This window comes from Dasypus novemcinctus, chromosome 5 (genome assembly GCF_030445035.2).
Source record: "Dasypus novemcinctus isolate mDasNov1 chromosome 5, mDasNov1.1.hap2, whole genome shotgun sequence".
Lineage (NCBI taxonomy): Eukaryota > Metazoa > Chordata > Mammalia > Cingulata > Dasypodidae > Dasypus > Dasypus novemcinctus.
The window spans coordinates 28,509,182-28,529,970 of NC_080677.1; the positions used below are offsets into that span (position 1 = coordinate 28,509,182).

The 20,789-nt window shown below is 55.2% G+C and overlaps 1 protein-coding gene across 2 annotated transcripts in view; it reads right to left on the reverse strand.

The window, feature by feature from the left end:
* The window catches only part of MINDY4 (MINDY lysine 48 deubiquitinase 4), a 135,606-nt gene that overhangs the window by 35,115 nt on the left and 79,702 nt on the right, over window positions 1-20,789 (reverse strand). For both annotated transcript variants that reach the window (XR_009185771.2, XM_058296821.2), the window contains exons 9-13: window positions 19,922-20,010; window positions 10,782-10,883; window positions 9,165-9,228; window positions 7,963-8,028; window positions 2,643-2,710 (exon numbers count right to left, since the gene is read on the reverse strand). Coding sequence is in view for 1 of the 2 variants with exons in the window: in XM_058296821.2 (XP_058152804.1) it covers window positions 2,643-2,710; window positions 7,963-8,028; window positions 9,165-9,228; window positions 10,782-10,883; window positions 19,922-20,010 (389 nt within the window). In the remaining variant the exon portion in view is untranslated. The remainder of the gene's footprint in view (window positions 1-2,642; window positions 2,711-7,962; window positions 8,029-9,164; window positions 9,229-10,781; window positions 10,884-19,921; window positions 20,011-20,789) is intronic.

Below are 20,789 nucleotides of genomic sequence, written 5' to 3' on the forward strand. Positions count from 1 at the left end.
TCCTCCCACCTGTACTGCTCCTCCCACCTGTACTGCTCCTCCCACCTGCGTCGTCCTCCCACCTGCACCGTCCTCCCATCTGCACCGTCCTCCCACCTGTACTGCTCCTCCTACCTGCACCATCCTCCCACCTGCACCGTCCTCCCACCTGCACTGTTCTCCCCCTGCCTTTTCTAGTGCACGACTTTCTTAGCACAGGGCTCGGGAGCCTGTGCATCATGCAGGAAATGCTCAGGTCGCAGGAGTCACCACAGGCAGGCTGACCTATACTTGTAGGGCCTCCCTGTGTCTGTCTGCCACCACCACGAGGCCCCCACGTGAGGACCGAGGGCAAGAGATGACAGGAAGGGACCCAGGGAGCGCCTGGCGCACAGGCTAGGAGCCTCCACTATCCGGGGCTTGCTGCCCGCCCGCGGGAGCTGTGCTAAACATTCAACAACTACTTGGTGTAATCTTGCGAGGCAGGCATCATCAGCCTCACAAGACTTACAGAGGAAGCAGCTCAGGCTCAGAGGAGTAGAGAGTCAGCTTCAAAACCAAATCTGTTTTACTCCCAAGTTTGTGTCTTCAAAAAGCAAACCGAAAGAGCAGGCTCCAGGGCCACACTGCCTGAGGTGGGCGGGGATCTACCAGCTAAGCCTGGGTGACCCTGGGGCAAGCTACTTAACTAACGTCTGAAAGCCATGGTTTCCTTCTCTGAAAAGCAGGGATGGAAATAGCAATAATAGCACTCAGATAGCAAGGTTGTTAAAGAGACTAAATGAGTTTTCCTTAGGACAAAGATCTGGCACATAAGAAGGCCCAATAAATGCCGGTTGCTATTACCCTTACCACCAGCTAGAATTTCGTTTTCTTAGATCAGGAGGGGAGACTGTGGGGATAAGAGAAAATCAAAGAGCACCCTGCAGAGTCCAACACTGAAGCACGGCTCTCTCCAGGTCCTCCTGGAGGGTGGAGGTCCTGGCTCTCCACGGCTGCCCTGGTGGGAGGCCCAGAAACTATCTGCCTCCAGGACCCAGGGACGTCCTCCAGGGCCATGGGAGAGGGGCTGCCATTTACCTACCCTCTCCTTCCCTGGGAAGGAGGAGAGGGGTGACTCCAGCTGGACCCTACGGGTGCATGAGCACGTGTGTTGGTGGCAGAGGGGGCAGGGCACGGCAGAGCTGGGACGTGAGGCCTGCTGGGATGAGAGTGTGCGCGTGCCCAGGGGCCGCAGCTGGGCGAGGGCTGACCCAGCTTGGCTGGATGGGGCCGCGGAGGGCACAGAAGCAACCCCAGCTCTGGACGACATGACAAGGAGCCTGGACGTGGGGCCCTGAAGACCCTCGCGGAGTGAGCAGGGTGCCCGGCTCGGAGGCTGCTGGGCGGGGTCGATGGCAGCTGCCCTAGGGACCACCAGGGCAGAGAGAGACCCCCACAGCCAAAGAGGCCCCCCGTGCAGATGGGGACGCTGAGGCCAAGACCTCCCCACATAGCCTGGCCCTCTCTGAGGGCTCAGCTTCCCCCCAGTGAGCAAAGGGGTCTCGGGCATTCTCCCAGCCCCCCCCCAACCCCGTCAGCCTCGGGATTAGCAAACCCAGGAGTAAACCGAGGCCTGGGGAGCAGGCAGTGCGGCTTACGGTTTCCATGCACGTGAGGGCATGAAGCATGTCATTATGGCAGGATTAGAAGGAAAATTCTGCTAGAAAATGCCGTGCACACACACATTTAATAAGGTCAGTAGCCGCACGCCGCGGGCGGGCCAGGGGCAGCACGGGCCCAGAGCTCCCACAGACGCCCCGCATCCTTCTCCCCCACGGCAGAGGCCCAGGCCCGGGACCAGGGGTCTCCTTCTTCTGCCAGGTCTCCCCAGCTGGTCGTTCTGTCGCCCCACTTCCCAGGAAGCACCTCCTTAGAGTTTTCCCCAATCTTCCTCCACTAAGCACCCTCCAAAATTAAAATTCTTTCTCCCAAGGTCCCACGTCCTCCAGGGTCTGCCTCTGCCTGGAAATGAATGTGGCAATCGAAGGGACTTCACAGAACCATTAAAGTGCTCCTCATCTGCTACCCTCCCTAGGCAGGTAAGAGGCCTAGAAAGTTCTGGAAAGTGAATGCAAGGGAGGAATGCCAGGCACTGGGGCCAGCCGAGGAGGACACATCTGACAAGGATGCCGAGTCCCTGTTACCTGCCAGTAGGGGCCGAGCAGCCTTCCCACCTGTCCTGGTACCTGCCTGCCTCATCTTCTCAGGGGCTGGCCCTGGACACTGCTCGCCTCCTCCATGCAGCCTCCAGGACTGCCCTGGCCAAAGCTTGTTCCTCCCTGCTACCCGCTCTCAGGACCCTTGGGCATCTACCCCTCAGTTCACACATGTGCCCAAGCACACACTTGCTCTTTGGGGGTGAGGGTGTCTCTCCAGCCGCCCCCCACAAGCCCGAGCACACATGGAGAGACCCGGAGAGGGCAGCCCTGAGCACGTGGGAAAGTAGAATACAACCGCCCCCTCCCCAGGCTCCAGGGCCTCCTGCCTCCTACGTCCTCTCAGCAAAGGCTGACGAAGCGCCCGCTACACGCCAAGCTCTGCCCTAGGCCCTGGGAGGCAGCCGTGATCAAGGCAGGCAAGCCCCCAGCCCGGGCACTTCTCAGAGGGAGGGCGATACTCACAGCTCCGTGGACCTGGACAGGGTGGCAGACAGCGTGAGCAGGATGCAGCCGTAGGGGCCCACTTCGAACTAGGACAGGAAGAAAGGAACAAGTCCATCAAGCCTGCCCCTTCCTCCTCTCAGCCCCAGAGCCCGCAGCGGGCATAGCCTGGACCCTTGGAGCGCATCCACAGCCTGCAGGTGCTCCAGGCTGAGCAACGGCAGCCGTCGTGGCAGCCGCGGCCACGGCTCGTACATTAGATGCCTTCCCGCATTTAATACGACAGGCCTGTGAGACCTATCACTGTTGCCCTCCATCACAGAAGGAACCTAGGGCTCAGAGGCTGAGCGACGTGCCCAAAGGTCACACAGTGTGGAAGCAGCACAGGTGGGATTCCAAGGGTGTTCCTGACCCCGGATCCCTCAATCTGAAGAGCTGCTACGGAGCAGAAAGCAGCAGGAATAGTCGAGTAGTGTAAGGCAAGCGAGGTGAGCCACGCAAGTGCAGGGTTGGATCCAGAAATTTTTTTTAATTTTGATATTCATTCATCATAGTTGCTTGTGGGGGAGGCATTTTGATTTTTAAAAAATATCTCATTAAAATATTATTAATCTAGATTACTGAGATTTTGGTACTGCTTTAAACCTTCCGTCCAAAGCGAGTACCTCACTCACCTGCCCCCTAGTCCCAGCCCTGGTTCAGCCCAAAAATTCTGGGGCCTGACTGCCTGAGTTTAGATCCTGGCTCTGCCACTCCCAGCTCCATGACCACCGGCATGCTTCTTAACTTCTCTGCCTTCAGTCTTCTCTGGTAAAGCAGGAATACTAACAGCTGCTTCGGTCCTAAGGCACTTGTGGCGATTCAATGAGTCAGTCCTTGTAAAGCACTAGAACACGGCCTGGCACCTGTGAGCTGTGAAGAGGATGCTGGCTCCTGCTCACCTGTCCAGTGACCCCAGCGACTGCAGCCTACTGGCACCGATCGTGTCACTTTTGATCCCCCTGAGAAACACGTTCTCCTAGCTGCAGGTCAGTGTGAAGGCCTAACTCATCCCACTTTGGGAATGATACCTTCCTGTGAACTGTGGTTGAAGATGCTGCAGTTACAACAGCCAGTGTCCCTTTAGTGAGGATGTGTGCGATCAGTTTCTTTTTGGACTTAGAACCAGGAAATTTTTGTCTTTCCTGTTATAGCAGTATAATATAACGAGAATCATACACTTTATCGTTTCCATTTTTACCTTGGCTGCCAGGAAGCTCAGAGCCAAATAGAGTGCTCAACTGTGGTAATTATGTCAGTTCAAGCTTCTGATAAAATTACCTTTTCTTTCCCTCAAAATACAGTCTTTTTTTTTCATTGAGTGATTCAATTAGTGATCAATCAGTCATTAAAAATAATTGAATGCACTTTCTGTGCCAAGCAGATGCTCCCTGCTAAAGTTATACTTGTGAAAAGGTGGACATAGATCTGTCCTTACTAGGAGGAAACTCAGGGAAGAAAGAAAAATAAAGAACTTTTTAAAAGTGAGGAAGGGGCTCTGCTCTGATGGGAAATAAAGGGCTCTCTGGAAACACTTAGGAAGGCCTTTAAAAGAGACTTACGATTTGGAGAGGGGAGGACTGTCAAGGAAAGCTTTCTGGAGAAACTGATGTCTAAACAGAAATCTAAGAGGTAAGCAGGAATCAGAAGAGAAGGGAATGCTGTTCCAGGCAAGAGGAGAAGCATGTGCAAAGGCACAGAGGCTGGAGCCTAGTGGAGTCCTGAGTACAGTTTTTTAAATAAGCAACTTTAAATCTTTTTTGGAAGTTTATTTGGAATGAATGACTAAATCTTAAATCAGCTCACCCTAACTCTGCGATCTCAGCACAATCCCTTCACTTCTGTTGCCCTCAGTTTCCCCATTTGCCAAGCAAGAATGCTGAACACCCACCTTGCATATGACCTTGTGCTACTGTGGATATTCTATGAGACGTGTCTGTAGAAGTGTTCTGACAACTGCACAGTGATGCTGATGTCCCTGCCCAGGAGGACATGAGCCTGGGAGAATGGGCCACCAGCATCCTTGACACAGCTCTGCCACAGAAATGCATGTGGCCGTGGAAAAGTCACAAAGCTTTGTTAAACTCAGTTTCTCTCTATATAATGCCTATCTGTAACCAACAGGGACTTGCATCTCGTCTTGGAGAAATCCTGGATGTGCATCTCACCTTGGGGAAGTTGCAAAGCTTTCCTAGTCTCCATTTCCCCTTCTGTAATGCCTGCCTACCCCTGCTGTGGACTCACACATTGCCTTGGGGAAGCCACAGCAGCTCTCTTGGTCTGTTTCCCCTTCCGCCATGCCTGCAATGCCAAGTTACTTGCAGGATTGCAATGAAGCAATGGACACAGTAGCCTGCTGGAAGCCCTAACTCTCTACGTGAATGTGGAGGCTTAGAAAGACTGCTAGGTGCCAGCATTTTCCACAGTCCTCGGAGAACCCTCATGGAGGCCTTACCCCGAGCCCAGCTATGGCCCTCCCTGTGGACTGGTTAGGCGAGACTGCGGAGGGTGGGGAAATGACCTCTGTGTGGGGCTTCTTGCCTTGCCGCACACAACTGAATGGCACCAACATTCCGTTTTGCTTTAAAAATGTGTTACATTTATCTCATCACATTCAAGCTGCCAAAGCATGGGAGGCCACAGGGCAACTCGCCTGCTTTGAAATACAAGCTCAGGTAGGCAATTGGGTTTGGGATGGAAACCACTGCTCAGGTCCAGCAAAATGTCTGGTAAAGGGGCCATTCTTCCCGCACTGCTCCGTGGCCCTGGGAGAGACCTGAGCCCGATCAGAGGCAGGGGCAGGGGCCCCCCCAGCTCACTTGGAGCCTGCCAGTGGGTGAGCGGTAATGAAAACACAGCAAGGAGGCTATTTATTTGGGGACAGAGATGGCTCGGTGTTCATTTCCAGGCTTGGCATGAGGAACCCCTCTGAGGTCCAGGCCATGAAAAATGAATCTGGTTAGGGTAGTGCTGAGGCAGCTCCGCCGCTTCCAGCAGACACAAATTGAACCGCAGGGAGGAGCGCCGCCTGCCAGAGTGAGGAGGCCAAGAATCGACCGCCTCTGCGCAGGGACCGAGGAGGGGCCGTTCCCTGAACCAGGCCATTACAGAAAGAAGCCGGGGCCTGGCCTGGACTCCTTTCCCAGTGCCTGCCTTGCTGGGGCTTCACTGAACACCTCGGGCCAGGCTGGGTGGAGGAGGAAGGCTCCTTCTCACAGGCCGGATGCAGCAGGCCTCCGCTTGGGGCCGCCCCAGTCCATCATGGGCAGGGCAGGGCCCAGAAGCCCGTGCTGTTGGAACCACCACCCCCGGGCTCTCCTTTGCCCCTAGAAGCTCCAGAGTCACTCCTCTTTCCTGCCTTGGTGGCTCCACAAGCTGCTCCACCCTGACGGTGGGAACACCAATGCCGTGGGCACACTGGCGCCGTCAGGCTCTGCTCATCTCAGACGCTCCACTGTGTTATCGCAGCGTTCTGGACGTAGTTAATGACAGCTTTCCTTTCTGCTTATTTTGATGGGCTGGTACTTAATTCAGAAAGCATTCTTTCCCGGGTGCTTACAGCTCTTCATGAAGCACCACAGGAAGAGCTGAGAGTTAACTGATCACTACTCCATCTCCCACTTTCCAAATGAGGCCTAGTGACTTCCCAGGCCACATGTGACTGAGGCGCAGAGCCAGAGCAGGACGCCCGCCGTGCCAGGCCAGGCGGTGAACACACCGCATGGCAGGTGGCCCACTGGGTAAACCAGTGAAGAGTCAGAGAGAAAGCTAGGGACAGGGACCAAGGACAGCCCTGCCCAGGGCTCCCCGCACCTAGCCAGGAATCCTCCCCAGATCCTCCCACACACCTCCCTGACAGGCCGGACAGGCGCCCTGCGCTTGTGGAGGGCCTGAGACTCTCCTCGGGCTGAGTGCCCTGTCAGGGCGACGGCTCTGGGATGAGAGGACCTCAGGCAGACCAGCACTTTCTGTGCCCTCACGCCCCCTCCCCTTGTTCTCAGGGCAGGCCCTGCATCCTGAGGCTCAAGCCGTGCCCCAAGACCACCTGGTGCTGTTGGGCCAGGTCGGTCCCCTGTGGCCATTCCCAGGCCCTGGGGCTGGCACGGGACTCTGACCCTTTGGGGAAACCCTCTGAGGGTATTTAGGAGCTTCTGGCCTGGTCCCACATCCGGCAAGTTCCCCAGCTCCAGGCTCCCCACCAAGCCCTGGAAGGCCTTCCCTGGAGCCTGGGAGATGCTGAAGGCAGAGAGGACTGTGGAGTGCATGCTTGTGTACCAGGAGAGCTGGCTTAGCATGCTTCTCTCCTGCCTTCCTGAATGTGGACTGTAAGGATCATGAGGCCTTGTGGGTGGCAGGGAACTCAGGGGTCACCGGGGCCCCGGCCCTGCCTCACGCTGGCCGCTCTGTTAGGCTTTCTCTTTCGTCAACATGTTTACAACTAACCTATCTGTCAAGATTGCCCATGAGTAAGACAGATACTGGTGACTGCAGTGGCAACAACAAAGTCAACATAACTGAGAACATCACGCAAGGCACGGTGGCTCCAGGCGCTTGGCACGATGCTAGGAGCAGGGCCTATTATTCATCATGTTTTATGGATGAGGAAACTGAGGCACAGAAAGGTTCAGTTGCCCACGGCCGAAGCGCCAGTCAGAGATGTGACCCTGATCCACGCCCAGACCAGCCAGCTCCAGAGACCACGGTCTTCACCCCCAGAACATCCCTTCCCCAAAGAGCCCGCCATGCTCCGGCCTCACTCGGAGTTCCCACAGGCCTCTGTGCTGCTCTTGGGCCCTGACCGCCTTCCATCCAGTTAGCACTGGGTGCAGGCTCTCCTCCAGCAGCCTGGGCACTCCCTGGGCCACCAAGAAGCGTCCCATCCTAAGTAGGCTCTCTGCCGACATTCCTCAGTTGCCCCCTGGTGCCTCCAGGGACAGAGTTCATCACTGCCAGGGGCAGGAGCTTCCACGCGGACAGAGAGAAATCTCCAGTAGCCGCAGTCATGGCTGCTTCCCCTTATTCCAATTCCCACCCATCTTAGCTCTGCTTCCTGCAGCCCCAATTGGGGCTGTTCCTTGTACCCTGGGTCCAGGACCACCCTCGAGGATGTAAGGGCAGGGGGGTGCCCCAAGTCCACCCCTCTCCAGCCCAAATCACCCCACTGCCCTCGGCTGCTCCCCAGGAGCCAGCACCTGCACCAGCCCAGCCCACGGATGACGACAGGGCAGAGGACTCCAGCTCTCCAAATGAAACGGGAAGGCTTTAAGATGTACGACCTACAGGAGGAAGCCGCTCTCTATACCTGATGAATGCTTTGTTGAAGAAAAGTCCCCAGCTCCTCATAGCAGGTGAAGCTGTAGAGCATGAGCTGAGAAGAAACAAGCACACAAGGTGAGCTGCCCCCGCCCCAGCAACGGCTCCCACCTTGGATTAATGCCTGTGGCCCCGGCAGCTGCAAAACCCCACTTGGGAGTCCCACCCCACCCCCATCCACCACCCAGCCCCGCAGGCAGAGGACCTCTTTCTCTGGGGCCCAGGGCAGAAAGATACACCCACACCTGCGTGCAGCTGAAGCCTGGCCCAGGCCAGCTGGCGTTTCTGCCGCGAGGCCTGCCCTGAGCAGCCCTGGGCCTGCACTTAGAGACCCCGGGATTCCAGATGTCCCGGGACTAAAGCAAAGGATTGGGCAGCAGCATGACCTCAACAGGGGAGGACCGGTCATGACAACTGCTATCTCCGGGGGGAGGGGCAGCTCAGCAGGAGGGGAGGGGGTCACATCCCAATCACGACGGCCAGGCCAGGGTCAAGACCCCATCAGGCAGTGCCCCGAGTTTAATGCCATAGGAAGCAGCAGTTATGGGCCTCCTGGGCTTTTCCAGGCAGATCAGGAAAACAACACTTTTAGAGAAAACATTCAGCCAAGAGAGGCTCACGTGCCCAAACCTTGGACAATGACACCAACTAGGCAAAACAAAAACCCTCTGGGAAGAAGAGGCTAACTGGTGAACATTTTCACCTTTTTTGTATTTTCATACTTCTCTCTCTTTTTATCCTTATTTTGCCTTAGGAAAGTTGGCCTTTGGCAAATATGCCAGAGGGTTAGGTCGGACGCTGTGGCTGGGACACCAGCCTACGAATTTCTTCCCACTTTCTAGCCTCCCTCCCTCTCCATCACCACCCCCACTACCCCACAATGCCCAGAGAGGACACTAAAGGAACATCAAGAGGGCCGCAGAGAAGGCCGGGGTTCAACCAAAAGTCCTTAGGTGCAGGCTGCCCGTGGAACTTTTGTAAAACCTGGAGGTGACGAAGATGAGCTCAGCCTTTGGCTGTACAGCCAAGAGCCCATCCCCGAAGTGGCCCCACCTCGCCCCCCACCGCAGGGGGAGGAACCCATGGGGCCTGGGCGGCCCCACCCCAGCTTAGGAAGGAGTTACTTGTCGGCAAGCAGACAGCCCCCACACAGAGCCAAAACTTGCGTGATAATTTTCCAGAGAGCCGTACTGTTTCTAAGACTCCATCTGCTTTGTATTTCCCTGTTGGACTGAACTGCTGCGTGCCCGAAGCCCTAAAAAGGAAAAAGACCTCCTGAGTCCTTCCGTGGCGAGGGGCACACCCTGCAGCCCGGCGAGACCACGTGTGCCATGAGATGAGGACAAGCAAAAAGGTGGCTCAAGAGAAAAGAATGTAGCCGAAGGGCTCTTGTCGTTTCTCCCCTCTTTGAACTCACCCGCTAGACTGAATCCAGAGAACTCACTAGCAGGAAATTTAAAAATTAAAAAAAAAGGAATGGAAAAAGAGGCAGCAGAGGCAGAGCCTGGAATACCAAACCCAAAAGCCCCCGCCAGGAGGAAGCAAGGCTCTCACCCACAGCTGACAAAGCTATTTCCAGGCTCAGGAATGCTGACTGTCCTTGGTTTCCAGGGACAGGAGGAGCCCAGCCTCTGTCTTCTCTCAGCATCTGTATGCTGGGTGGGTGCATCTCCCTCAGGCACCGACCAGAAGCAGGAGACGGTTTGGGGCCGTGAGCCTGCTGTGTGGCCTTGAATGAGCCACTACCCCTCTCTGGGCTTCTGTTTCCCCATCCATAAAACAGAAACTGAATACCTGCCCCCATCTCAGCTCCCAAGCCAGTCCTAAGGCCCACAGTTAATAAAACTGAGTAAGGGAGCTGAGGGGAAGCTCCTGACACTTACGTGAGGCTTAGAGCAATGCCAGACATCGTCCTAAGCACATCACTTTTTATCATTATCATATATTATCATTTGATTCTCACAACAACCCTGAGCAGCAATGATTATCTCCATTTTCCAGATGAGTAAACAGATAAGACACAGAGAGGTTAAGTAAATCATTCCAGGCCACACAGGCAGCAAGTAACAGCTTTGGAAGCCTGACTCCAGGGTCCCTTCTTGTAACCGCCATGCTACGCTGACCACTAGGTCCCACCAGATTGTGTCCTCGGCCCCAAAAGCTGCCCACAAGCTGGGATAAGGTGATGCTTGCATGCTGAGGGCCAGGCCGCAGGGCCAGCAAATCCGCCCTGTGGACTGTGTGGGGACAGTGTCCTCCTGGGTGGGGGAGACACAGCCGGGAAAAATCCAGCAGCCTAGGTATACATCCTCTGGGTCTCCCCTGAATAGAATGGGGGGCCAAATGGGAGAGCAGGTGGGAGCATGTTTTGGGACTGGGAGGAGGGCTGCAAATCAGTAGTGTGGCAACTGGGCCAGCCTTGGGAGCGGTTTCCCTGCAGAGGAGAAGACAGGGGAACTGGGCTGTGGGGTCAGAGGATCTCTCAGACAGGTTCCTCCACAGCACCGCAGGGAGGCAGGCCTGGTAGAGATGCCCGCTCCATTCTGAGGTGGGCACCGGAGCCCGGGGCCGATGACGAGGGCTGCATGGAGAGCCCAAGCCCGTGTCCCGCGCAGGCTGCCCCCCAGCCAGGCCCACTTCTCAGCGTGTGGCTCAGGGCCAGGGCCGGAGAATTGTGCAGACACTGTCCTAGCCTGGACAGGCCCCGGCAGCAGGTGATTCCCCAAGAGGGGCCATCACGCAGCCGCCTGCCGGCAGCTCTGCCAGCCCAAGCTGCGTCCTGGCACAGGAGCCCTCGGAAACACTTACAGTGTGACCACGGCTCTCTCTTGGCCCCCAGCCCGCCACAGAATGTCCGCGATGGCCAAGGCAAGGCAACGGGTCCTGTGGGCATTTGACGGCTGCAGCTGCCTGAGGACAAAAAAGGGAATGAGCTTTTGCTTATGGAGACACAAGCCAGGGACAGCACAGCCCCTCCAGCGGATGGTCCGTCCTCTGCACAGGAGTGACGTACAGCCCAGGGATTCCAGGGCAAAAGCCTGGAGGAGGGGCCTCCCCTGATGAGGCAAGGGAAGGACTTAGCAAGAGGGACACTGGGGCCGGGGGGGTGGGGGGAGGCTGGAGGAGCAGGAGGCAGAGGAAACCACCCATGTGAGCAAAAGGAGGCTCTTAAGGCTCGGCAAGGCCCAGCAGTATGTGTAAGCAAGTCCTGAGCTCCAGCAGAGCCTTGCCTGGAACTGCTGCAATGCCCAGGGAAGCTATCTTGGGCAAATGCAAGGCATGGGCCTGGCCTGGCCATGGCTGGTCCTGCTACCCGCGCTCCTAGGGACAACAGCTTATACAGGCAGGTGCTCTTCCCGTCCACCAGCGGGAAGTGAGGCCTCCGTGCTGAGGGGAAAGCAGTCTGACCTGCCAGTAACTTAGATTCAGGGCATGGGCAGGAGGGAGAGGAAGGCATCAAGATGACCTCCATGTTTTCAGCAGGTGGACGGCGGTGCCGCCAACTGAAGTGAAGATACAGGGAGGCAGCTGGCGATGGAAGATGTGGAGTTCCAGCTCAGACTGACTGAGCTTGAGGGCCACGTGGGACCACAGGTGAAGATGTTGAACACATCTAAAACCCAGGAGAGGTCAGGGCTGAGCACGGGGTTGCGCGTCACAGGCATGTAAGGAGCCCTCGGCACACGGAGTGGCTGAGATTTCCCAGGAAGGGCAGAGAAGTTGGCCAAGTGTAGAACTCCGTGGAGCACGAACACTTCAGGGGAGGTGGAGGAAGAGACCCCAGGTAAGGGCGGAAGTAGGAGAAAGCACCATCCACACACTCTCAGGAGTCAGGGAGGTGGGCAGCCAGTAGGATCGAGAATGGCAGAGAGATGGCCTGAGGTAAAAAGGCGATTAAGAGGCTCCTGCTCCATCACTGTGGCACACTCACCGCACTCGGTGAACACATTCCGGAGGTTGTTGGTGGGGGGGGGGAGGGGTGGGGGTGTATGGGAAGCTCTTATATTTTTTAATCTAACATTTTTTGTTGTGTGATGTAGATACCTTCAAAAAAATACAATTTACAAAAATGATGGGGTGGGGGGAGCGGGGTATAAAAAAATTCTAAAAAAAAAAGAGAATGAAGAGAAGTTATACAAGTTTAAATAGTGATGAATACTTTCTAATATTGACTCATGATAGTGATGCATATTGGTTAATAAAATAATTATCTTTGAATTTTATACTTTAAATGTTTTATGTCAATAAAATATTCACTAGAAAATGCAAAAAAAAAACAACAACAAGAGGCTCCTGGTGCTGGCAGTGAAGAACAAGGGAGAAGGGAAGGCGGCCACACACGCATTCCTCTTTCAGTTTCACGTTTCCAGGAGCCCAGAAAGCTGTACCTCTTGCCTACTCCCGGATTCTGTACTTTTTTCTAAATTCTTACAAAAGCTAGCTTTGCGTAGGTCTCTCTTTCCAACCAACAAAAGAGCCTTGATGAAGACTCTGCGGGGGCTCAAAGGATTACAGAGGGTGTTTCCATGTTCCCAATCACCAGATAGTACCCGGGCTCCAGGCTGGGCCATGGGGGAGGAAGAAATCTGTCAGTCAGTCTGCAAGAAAACAGGAGCCAGTGGGACCAGGCACCAGCCTGTGGCCCCCGCCCAGCGCCCGGGACACACAGTCAGGGGTCTGCGGGCCATAAAACATGGTGCTCCCTTGGTCTCCCCACTTGCAAACTGCAATTGAGGTAGCACCTCCTCCAGAGCACTCTCGCGTTTGTAAAGCCCGTGACCCTGCGGCTGACACGTGGTGGGCAGTCAATAAGTGGTGACTATTACTGTCTTTATGAAAACATCTAATCCCCACGTGGGCTGATATGAAAGTGACACCAAGTCCCTGACACTGGGAAATCCTTCAGAGCTAATGAGACAAACAACAAGCACTCAGGCACTTAAAAAAACAAAACCCCAGACTGCCTGACACTTCTTCAGCACCCGGAAGCCCATCACGTTCCTCTGAGGAAATGGTTACCACGCTATCACCCGGCCAGGCTGCCTGAGCCGCTGGGAGCACCAGCCGAGGTCATGGTTCATTATGAAAACAAAGCTGAGGAAACACTGTTCCAGGTTTCAGGGCAGGCCACGCTAAGGACTAACAGGGCCTGTAAAGAAACCGCCAGACAAATAAGAAGGGATTGGGCGTGTCTCTCTTTGTAGAACCCACATGTGTGGGCGCCATCATACCCCACAGCTCCTTTCTCACGCCCTGCCTCACCTAGTCCATTGCACATCCTGAGCATCTCACACCCACCCTCTCCCCTGCCCCTGTCCTGGACCAGGATGCCCAGCTCCTCCAGAGCTGGTACGGCCAGGCCAGGACTGGCCTTTCTGCCTCCTCTTGCCTTCATGCCAATCCACACCCCACCCCTCCACACACGCATTTACCAGGCGCTCAGCCTGCAGTGCAGGACTGACCAAGTGACTCTCTGATTAAAGTCCCTAACCTGGTTAGGAGTCACGAAAAACCATGACTAAGTCTTCTACTTGGCCTAGACCACCTAGACTGAAAAGCCCCTGGATTTGGAAGTAAGGGGTCCCCTTTCAAACATTCGTTGTGCTCTGCACTAACTGAACGGAGCAGATAAGCCTCAGCTGAAAGCTACCTGGTAGAGCTACAAATAAGGTGTAAACCGCCAACATACACTGAGTACTTATCATTTGCTAGGAACTCTTATAAGTGCTTTACATGTATATCATTTAATCACTAAGGCAACACTCTGTGAGGGAGGTACTATTATTATCCCCATTATATGCTGGGAAAACTGAGGCACAGAGATTGGGCGATTTCTCCAAGGTCACACAGTCAGGAAAACCGGAAAAAAAATAAACAACACTGAGGAAGGAAAGAGAACTTGGGGAAACAGAGCCACCTGTCTTGGGCTCTCAAGAACCTGGTTTTGGAACCAACATCCCTCTGCCTTCAGCTGGTATTTCCAGCACCACAGCAATGCCAGAGATCTTGCCTCTGCCTTCCTATCTTCAGGCTCTGATTACAGACCCTCTGAACTTCAACTTGCCCATTCAAACATCCTCATTTTTAAAATTGGCTTCCATTTAGTAACTCTTCCAGTCTCTCCATCCTTCCTTGGGCCTTCTCCAACTTGGTCTTTCTGTACACAGCTTTCTAGAAAACGCTGTGGACTTGGGAAAGACACAGTGCCAGGCAGTGAGGAGGTCTGGGTTCTATTCTGAGCCCTCAGCCCTTGGGCAAGCCCCTTACCCTCCCTGACCCTTGCCCCCTACCCATGAACAAGGGCACTGGGCCAGATGCCCTCCAGGCATTGTTCCAGCCTTGGCATTCTGTCATTTAACCCTCTCCAGTACACACAGGCTGTAAGTGCATACAGGAGGGTTTTATCCATGGATGACAATAAGAAGAAGAATATGCTGTGCCCAAATCACCTAGATTCTGACACCACGCCATGGTAGGTGGGCCTGTGCCTTCGTTGGAGAAATCTCAATGCCCAGGATGGGTCTGCATGGCTTTGATCACATCTAGCAAACTCTTCTCGTGAATCTGGCACTGGGCTGGGCTCTTCAAGATACCAAGAAGGAAAACCTTAGAGACAAACTGCTCAAGAAGTTCAGGATGAAGGCATTTATCTAGGGATGGGGGAGGAGGAGATGAAGACATCCAGCTGGTGCCTAAATCACCCAGGTGCTTCCAATTAGAGAGATGGTTGCTCTCTAATTATCTAAAATAGCCTCACCTGTCCACTCTATGGTGCCCTTGTGGACAGAGCCTAAAGAAGATTCCAGGGAAGCTGGCAAATGAGCAGAGGTGGGTTATTCCACCCCTTCTGCTCGGTCTCAGGGTCAAAAGCCACTGGAGGTAGTGGAAAGGAGGCTGGGCAGGAGGCCAAAGGTCCTGGCTCTGCTACCAGTGTCCAGAAGGGCCTTGGGTTCCCCATTTCACAAGGACTCCCCCAGACCCATGGGTTCTCAGATCCGCACTCTTGCCAGGCCTGCAGGGGAAACAAGAGCTCAACATCTCTTTCCACAGTGAGCATGGCCCCTCCTCAAGTGGAAAATCCCCGAGTCCTGCCGCTTTCAGACCAAGGAGAGGCTGGTGTGGCCTGATGGAATTAGCGTTAATGAAGCCAGACCCTCCTGCAGAAAAAAAAACACTTCCCCTGCCAAGAAGCCTTTATTTCAGCATGACTTCCCTGGAGGCTGCAATCACATCCTCCTCCTGCTTTCACAGAACCATCTCCCCATCGTGGAGTGGAAGGAAACCAAAGAGGGGGCCTCGACCCGCCCAGGCCCGCAGGTTCCCCAAGGGCCCAGAGTCCCAGGGCTGCAGGCGAGAGGAGCCAGGTGCTCGTGGGGTTCCTGAAGAGTACGGAGGAGCTGGCCCTGGTTGGGTTTGCTGTTTTGTTAACTCTCAAGCTGGATCAGTTCTGAAATCCTGGAATTTCAGGGTCAAACAGGAGGGCTGAAGCCTCAAACCCAACCCACCACACACAGCCTGTGCAGGAGCTTCAATGAACCAATCAAGGTAAAAATATTAAAAAAGAAATCAAAGAAAAGAGGAGGCAAGCACCGAGAGAGGCCCTGCACAGATGACCAGTGTTCTCCCTTGCCAACTGCAGGCTATGAATGGGTGCCCTGGTGTCTGCTGTTACTCTCTGTACTCTTCTGTATTCATGTTTTCCAGAATAGGAAAAAAGGGAGGTTTTGCCAAGAGGAATGTCACAAAAACCAGAGCTGTCGCTTGGTCACTGAGGATCCATCCGGGTGTCCAGGTATGGGTGCTTTGGACTCGCCCGTGGCACCCAGCTTCCCAGACGAGCTCCTCCTGCCCTCTCAGCTCTGCTGTGGCTCAGTGCCTCTTTCAGAGCTGGGCAGCATGTGTGATGTCACTGGCCATCTTGGCCCTGCCAGGACACAGGTGTGACCTGAGCAAGCATCCTTTCATCTCCAGGCTTCAGTGTCGCCTAAGGCCCTAAGGCTAGATGGCTTAGCGCTCCCACTCCCTTGCACAGGCTTTGACGACTTACAAAGAACCTGGTTTGCATTCTCTTATTGACTCTAGTTTATTAGGCAGGACAGAGATTGCTATTCCTGGTTTTCAGATGGAACAAGTGAGCCTTCCACCCCCTGGGACTGCAATCCACTCCCAACCCCAGTCTAGTGCCCTTTCCACCACCCCACCAGAACCCACCACCGAGCACAGAGCCAAGCTTGCCCCTCCCACCCCCACACCAGAACTGCAGGCTGCCCCAAAGCCCGGACTGCAGAGAGCCAGTCTCGGCAACCTCTGGCCGGCAGGACCCCAGCAAAGCTGCCTCCACTGGCTCATACCTCCTGACACTTTCCCCTGCCCCTCACCTCCCATGGCCTCTGCTCTCCTTTCTGCACCCCTGCTCTCCTTCCAGCCCTGGGACAGGGTCACAACCTCCTCAAAGCACAGGCCAGGAGAAGGGTGAGAAGGCGATGGGACAGGAGGGGTGTGATGGGCATCTGGTGCCCCTTGCCCACTGCCCATCACCATCAGAGCCCTCTCTGGGGTCAGGGAAGAGGGCCTCTGGGACCCCCCGGCTTGTCCCCTTGGCACAGCATCTTCCAGAGTCCCCCCCTGGCTGGATGAGAGTGCTGGGTCACTGAGGCACGCTCTGCTCCTACCTCTCCACTGGGGAGGCCTGCCCCCAGGAGAGCAGCCCAAGGCCTTACCCTGGGAGCAGGAGGCCTGAAGGGGCAGCAGAGAGCAGGAAGGGGCAGGGAACTACCCCTAGCACCCAGAGTTGCGGGGCTGCAAAGAGAGGTGTGGGCCCTCGTTGGTGGGGTGGAAGCCTTAAGGGCTTCCTAGAGAAGGAGCCCCCATTCTCCTGGCCGCCTCTGCTCCAGCCAGGCAGCTGTCCCCCACCCAGAGTCAGGCTCAATGCCACCAGGGCCACCCCCACACATTACCCCCAGCTGGCTGGCTCTCCTTCCTTCCTCTTCTTCCTTAGCCCATTGTCCTCCACCCACAGCCACACAGACATGGCCTCCAAGGGCCATGGATCAGCCTGGCCCCAACTCCTCTCTCGGGGTCCCAGCAGACAGGAGCACTCCCACCCCCCCCCCATCCCCACCTCTCCAGGGCTGAGTGCTTCTGCCTTCTCCCCCGCTCCCCCAGCAGATCTGTCATGCAGGTGCTTGAAATAGGCATCTATTCATCGGGGCCTCCGTCAAGGTCACTATCAGCAGGGACGATGGGAGTGTCCAGCCGGGATGGCTTTCTGCCTTTCCCAGCCAGGGCTCCCCCCTCCAGTGTAGAGAGCAGAGCGCTGCCCCCAAGGACGTGCCTGCAGAGCTGAGGAGCTCTCAGCACCCTCTTCCTTACCAGAGGTGGGGGCCAAGGAACCAAGCTTGCCCCGTCCCTGGGCAGAATGGCCCTTCCTGGAACCAACTTGGACACTATGTCCAGACTGTTGGGAAATGATCCACAACCTCCCCTAAGGAGTCCAAAATCAAAGTTCAAAAGCAGCTCCGAAGGGGAACTTGGGCTGAAATGAGTAGGAGACATCTCCCACCGGGCAAAGGTTGAGGCTTGATCCCAGCACCCAGCAAGCCCCTGAGGCCACACCGGGTCCTGCCCTGCCCTCCGAGTTCTGGACAGGCCACCCCAGCCAACCCTCAGCTGCTCCCTCTCCCCTGCCCTCCCTGCCCTCAGGCCTTTGCGCTAGCTGTTCTCCTTACTGGCATACCTCCCCTCCCTGTGTGGATAACTCATTCACCTGACAGTCTGTGAGTTCACTCAGCAAGCGAGGACCTCACCTGCGGCCTGGCTGCCAGATGGCTGCCGAGGTGCAGGGAGGGCCTGCCAGCCAAGCAAGGGCCCATTCTTAGGGATTTTATGTTCTGCTGGGCAGGGGCAGGCGGCGGCCAGGGAGGCGCACCTGTAAACAAGCACCAGCTGTGGTGGGCTAGGTGGCGTGGGGCAGCCTCCCGAGGCAGTAACTTCTACACAGAGACCGGTGCATTGGGAGAAGCAGGCAGGGCTCCTGAGCTCCAGGACCCTGTGGCGCTAGTAGCTTGGGGGAAACTGGGGCAAGAGCAAGCATGTGCAGCCTGAGTGTGAGGGGAGGGGGCCGCAGATCTCAGAAAAATGCAAGTGTCACTCCCCCAGGAGCCTTCCCAGACCCTCTTCCTGCCTGAGTGATCCCTTACCATGTGCCCCTCCTGTTTGATTTTAAGTACCATGAGGCAAGGCACACCTGTCTTATTTAGCCCCCTATTTCCTGCCAAGCACATGGCAGGTACCCTCTGCAAACTTTCCTTTGAAGCAAGGAAGGAAGGTAGGTGGGTGATAACATCTGTGCTCAGAGAGGGTCCCTGCCCCCTTAGAATGCAGCCAGAGGTCCCTCACTTATTCAGGAAGTCCCTCCCAGGCAGGAGCATTCCTGGACATAGCAGGCTGTGCCGGCCACTCGGGGGAGCGTGGATGGCAGGATCTTGGCCACCGCATAAAACTCAAACTTCCCAGCACTCCCTGGGCTGAACTTCCAGTATAGGCCATGGCTAACATCCTGCCTACACTGGGAACAACTGTGCATGAATCCAAGGGGACGACAAGGGAACAAGGACAATGTGAGATCTGGCCACGGGAATGTTATGTCGAGGTGCAAATAAGGTTTATTATTAGTATCTTTCAGTTTGGGAAAAAGCAGCAGGATTCCTCTTTGCAAACCTATTAGACGAATCGTAAGATGCCAAGTATGAAAAGCCATCTTCCCCTGGACCCTGTCTAAGGCAAAATCACCTACGTTGGCAGAATGTACTTCATTTGAGGATCGAACTTGGCTAAGTGTCTGGAAAGCCAGGATCTCTCCCAGGAATACAAACATCCAATAAGTGGGGAAGGAGTTTTGTTGTCTTTATAGGATCTAGGCTTTAAGTATGGGTGTGGGGTGGGCATGGGGGGGCTCTAGAATGCCTGTTTCAAAGAACAAGTGCCTTTAAATGAAGTCAGGAACTGACAAAAAATTACTTGGTTTTAGAAAATGTTTAATTACAACTTTAGGGAGAAGAATGGGGGTGTCTACTGGGCAGGAGAAGGAAGATTCTTCTGGGGTGCTGGAAATACTTTCCTTCTTGATCTGGGTAATGTTTTCACAGGTGTGTGATTTTGTGATAATTCATTGAGCAGAACATGCATGATTTTTGTACTTTCCTGTGTGTATATTTTGATTTTTTTTAAGTGCCCAAAGTTCTCCAGCTCTAAGGGCAATCCCATACAAGTTAGTACCTGGGCACACAGGAGGAAAAGGAAGATGGGGTCACCTCCACAGCCCTGCCCTCCACGCTCCCCCAGAACCTTCCAATCCTGCTATCTCAGCACCACCCATGGGGTAGAACTATGGTTTTCTGTCTGTCCCTCAACCCCATGAGCATTTCTGGAGATCCCAGAATGCACCATACTCTTCTCTGACATTACTACTGAGTGCAAAGAACGAGTGCCCATGCGCAAACACTTAACGTGAAGAGTAGAAAGTGGAAGAAATTTACTGTGGGCTGGCTGGAATGTGTGATTATGGATTGTGGAAAAAATGAGGTAACCCGGGAGGGAGGGAGACCTGGACTTAGTCAAAGGGTCAGCAGGGCGGCCTGGGTGTGGACAGGCCTTGGGGAGCTGCCGCGTTCGACTTCTGAGGGGGGGTGGACTTGGTTTCAGTGCCGTCCCAGCAGCTGCCACAGGCAACATGACTTCCCACCCCTCCCAGCGTTAGGAAAGGCACACAAGTCCACTGATAGCAGGTCAGCTCAGGCCCTCTTAGCTAGCTGCCATTTCCCTTTCCTCTCTCTACCCCAGAAGATGGGAGATATCAGGGAACACAAGGCTTCCTCGCTTGTTTTTTCTGGACACTCCCAAGAAGCCTTGGGAAAAGAAGATATGGCTGGGGTGAATGGCCAACTTACCGAGCACAGTCCGCTCTGCTCTCTCCTTCAAACAGGAGCTTCTGCAGGACGCAGCCTTGGACGGCTGCCAGAACCCCACAGGGGCCACCCTGCAAAAGAAGGGCACACGTTACTGCAGTGAGAGCCAGCCCCAGGCAAGCACCATGGCAACCTGCTCCCTGCCCATGGGTGACAGAGCACACCAGGCCCGCCAAGATACTCCCTCCAAAACAGATGTGGCAACTATTCACAAAGCGCTGACCCGGCATCAGAGTGGGGGGTGACAGGGCCCCAGCACCCTTCATGAAAGGAAGTGTCAGACAAAAGGATAGTGACTTTCACGACCTGCCAAGTGCGGCCAGTGGTGAGGGGGAACGTTTCCCCAGGCTGCGGGTGTCACCCATCTGCCCAGCTCTCAAGGCCCATACTGAAGGCCTCCCCCTCCAGGGAGCCTTTCTCACACACCTCTGCTGGGAGTGAACCCCTTCAGCAGCCTCCACCTGCACCCTATTATGGGTGACCTTGTCCCCCCCCACTGTAGCACAAAGGCTCCCTGTGTGTTCATCTCAGCAGGCATCACTGGGCTTAGCCCAGGGCCTGGCAAGTGGGATGGGACACTGGTCAACAAAGGCTGGGAGGACTGAGCAGCACAAACAGGCCCAGCCAGGTACAGGGATTCACAGAGCATGGGCCATGGGTGCCCTTGAATTGTGGGTGCAAGAAGACCTGCTCTGCTCGGCCAAGATCGTGTGGGACAGAAGTGGGGGGTCTTGAAGCTCTTCCTCAGCAGCATGGGACAGTGGGCGGCCTGAGGCTTGAGAAGTGGGATCTGGCCACGCTGCCCTGCTCCATCTGAGGGACTTAGCATTTTCTGGTCCTTAGTGATTTT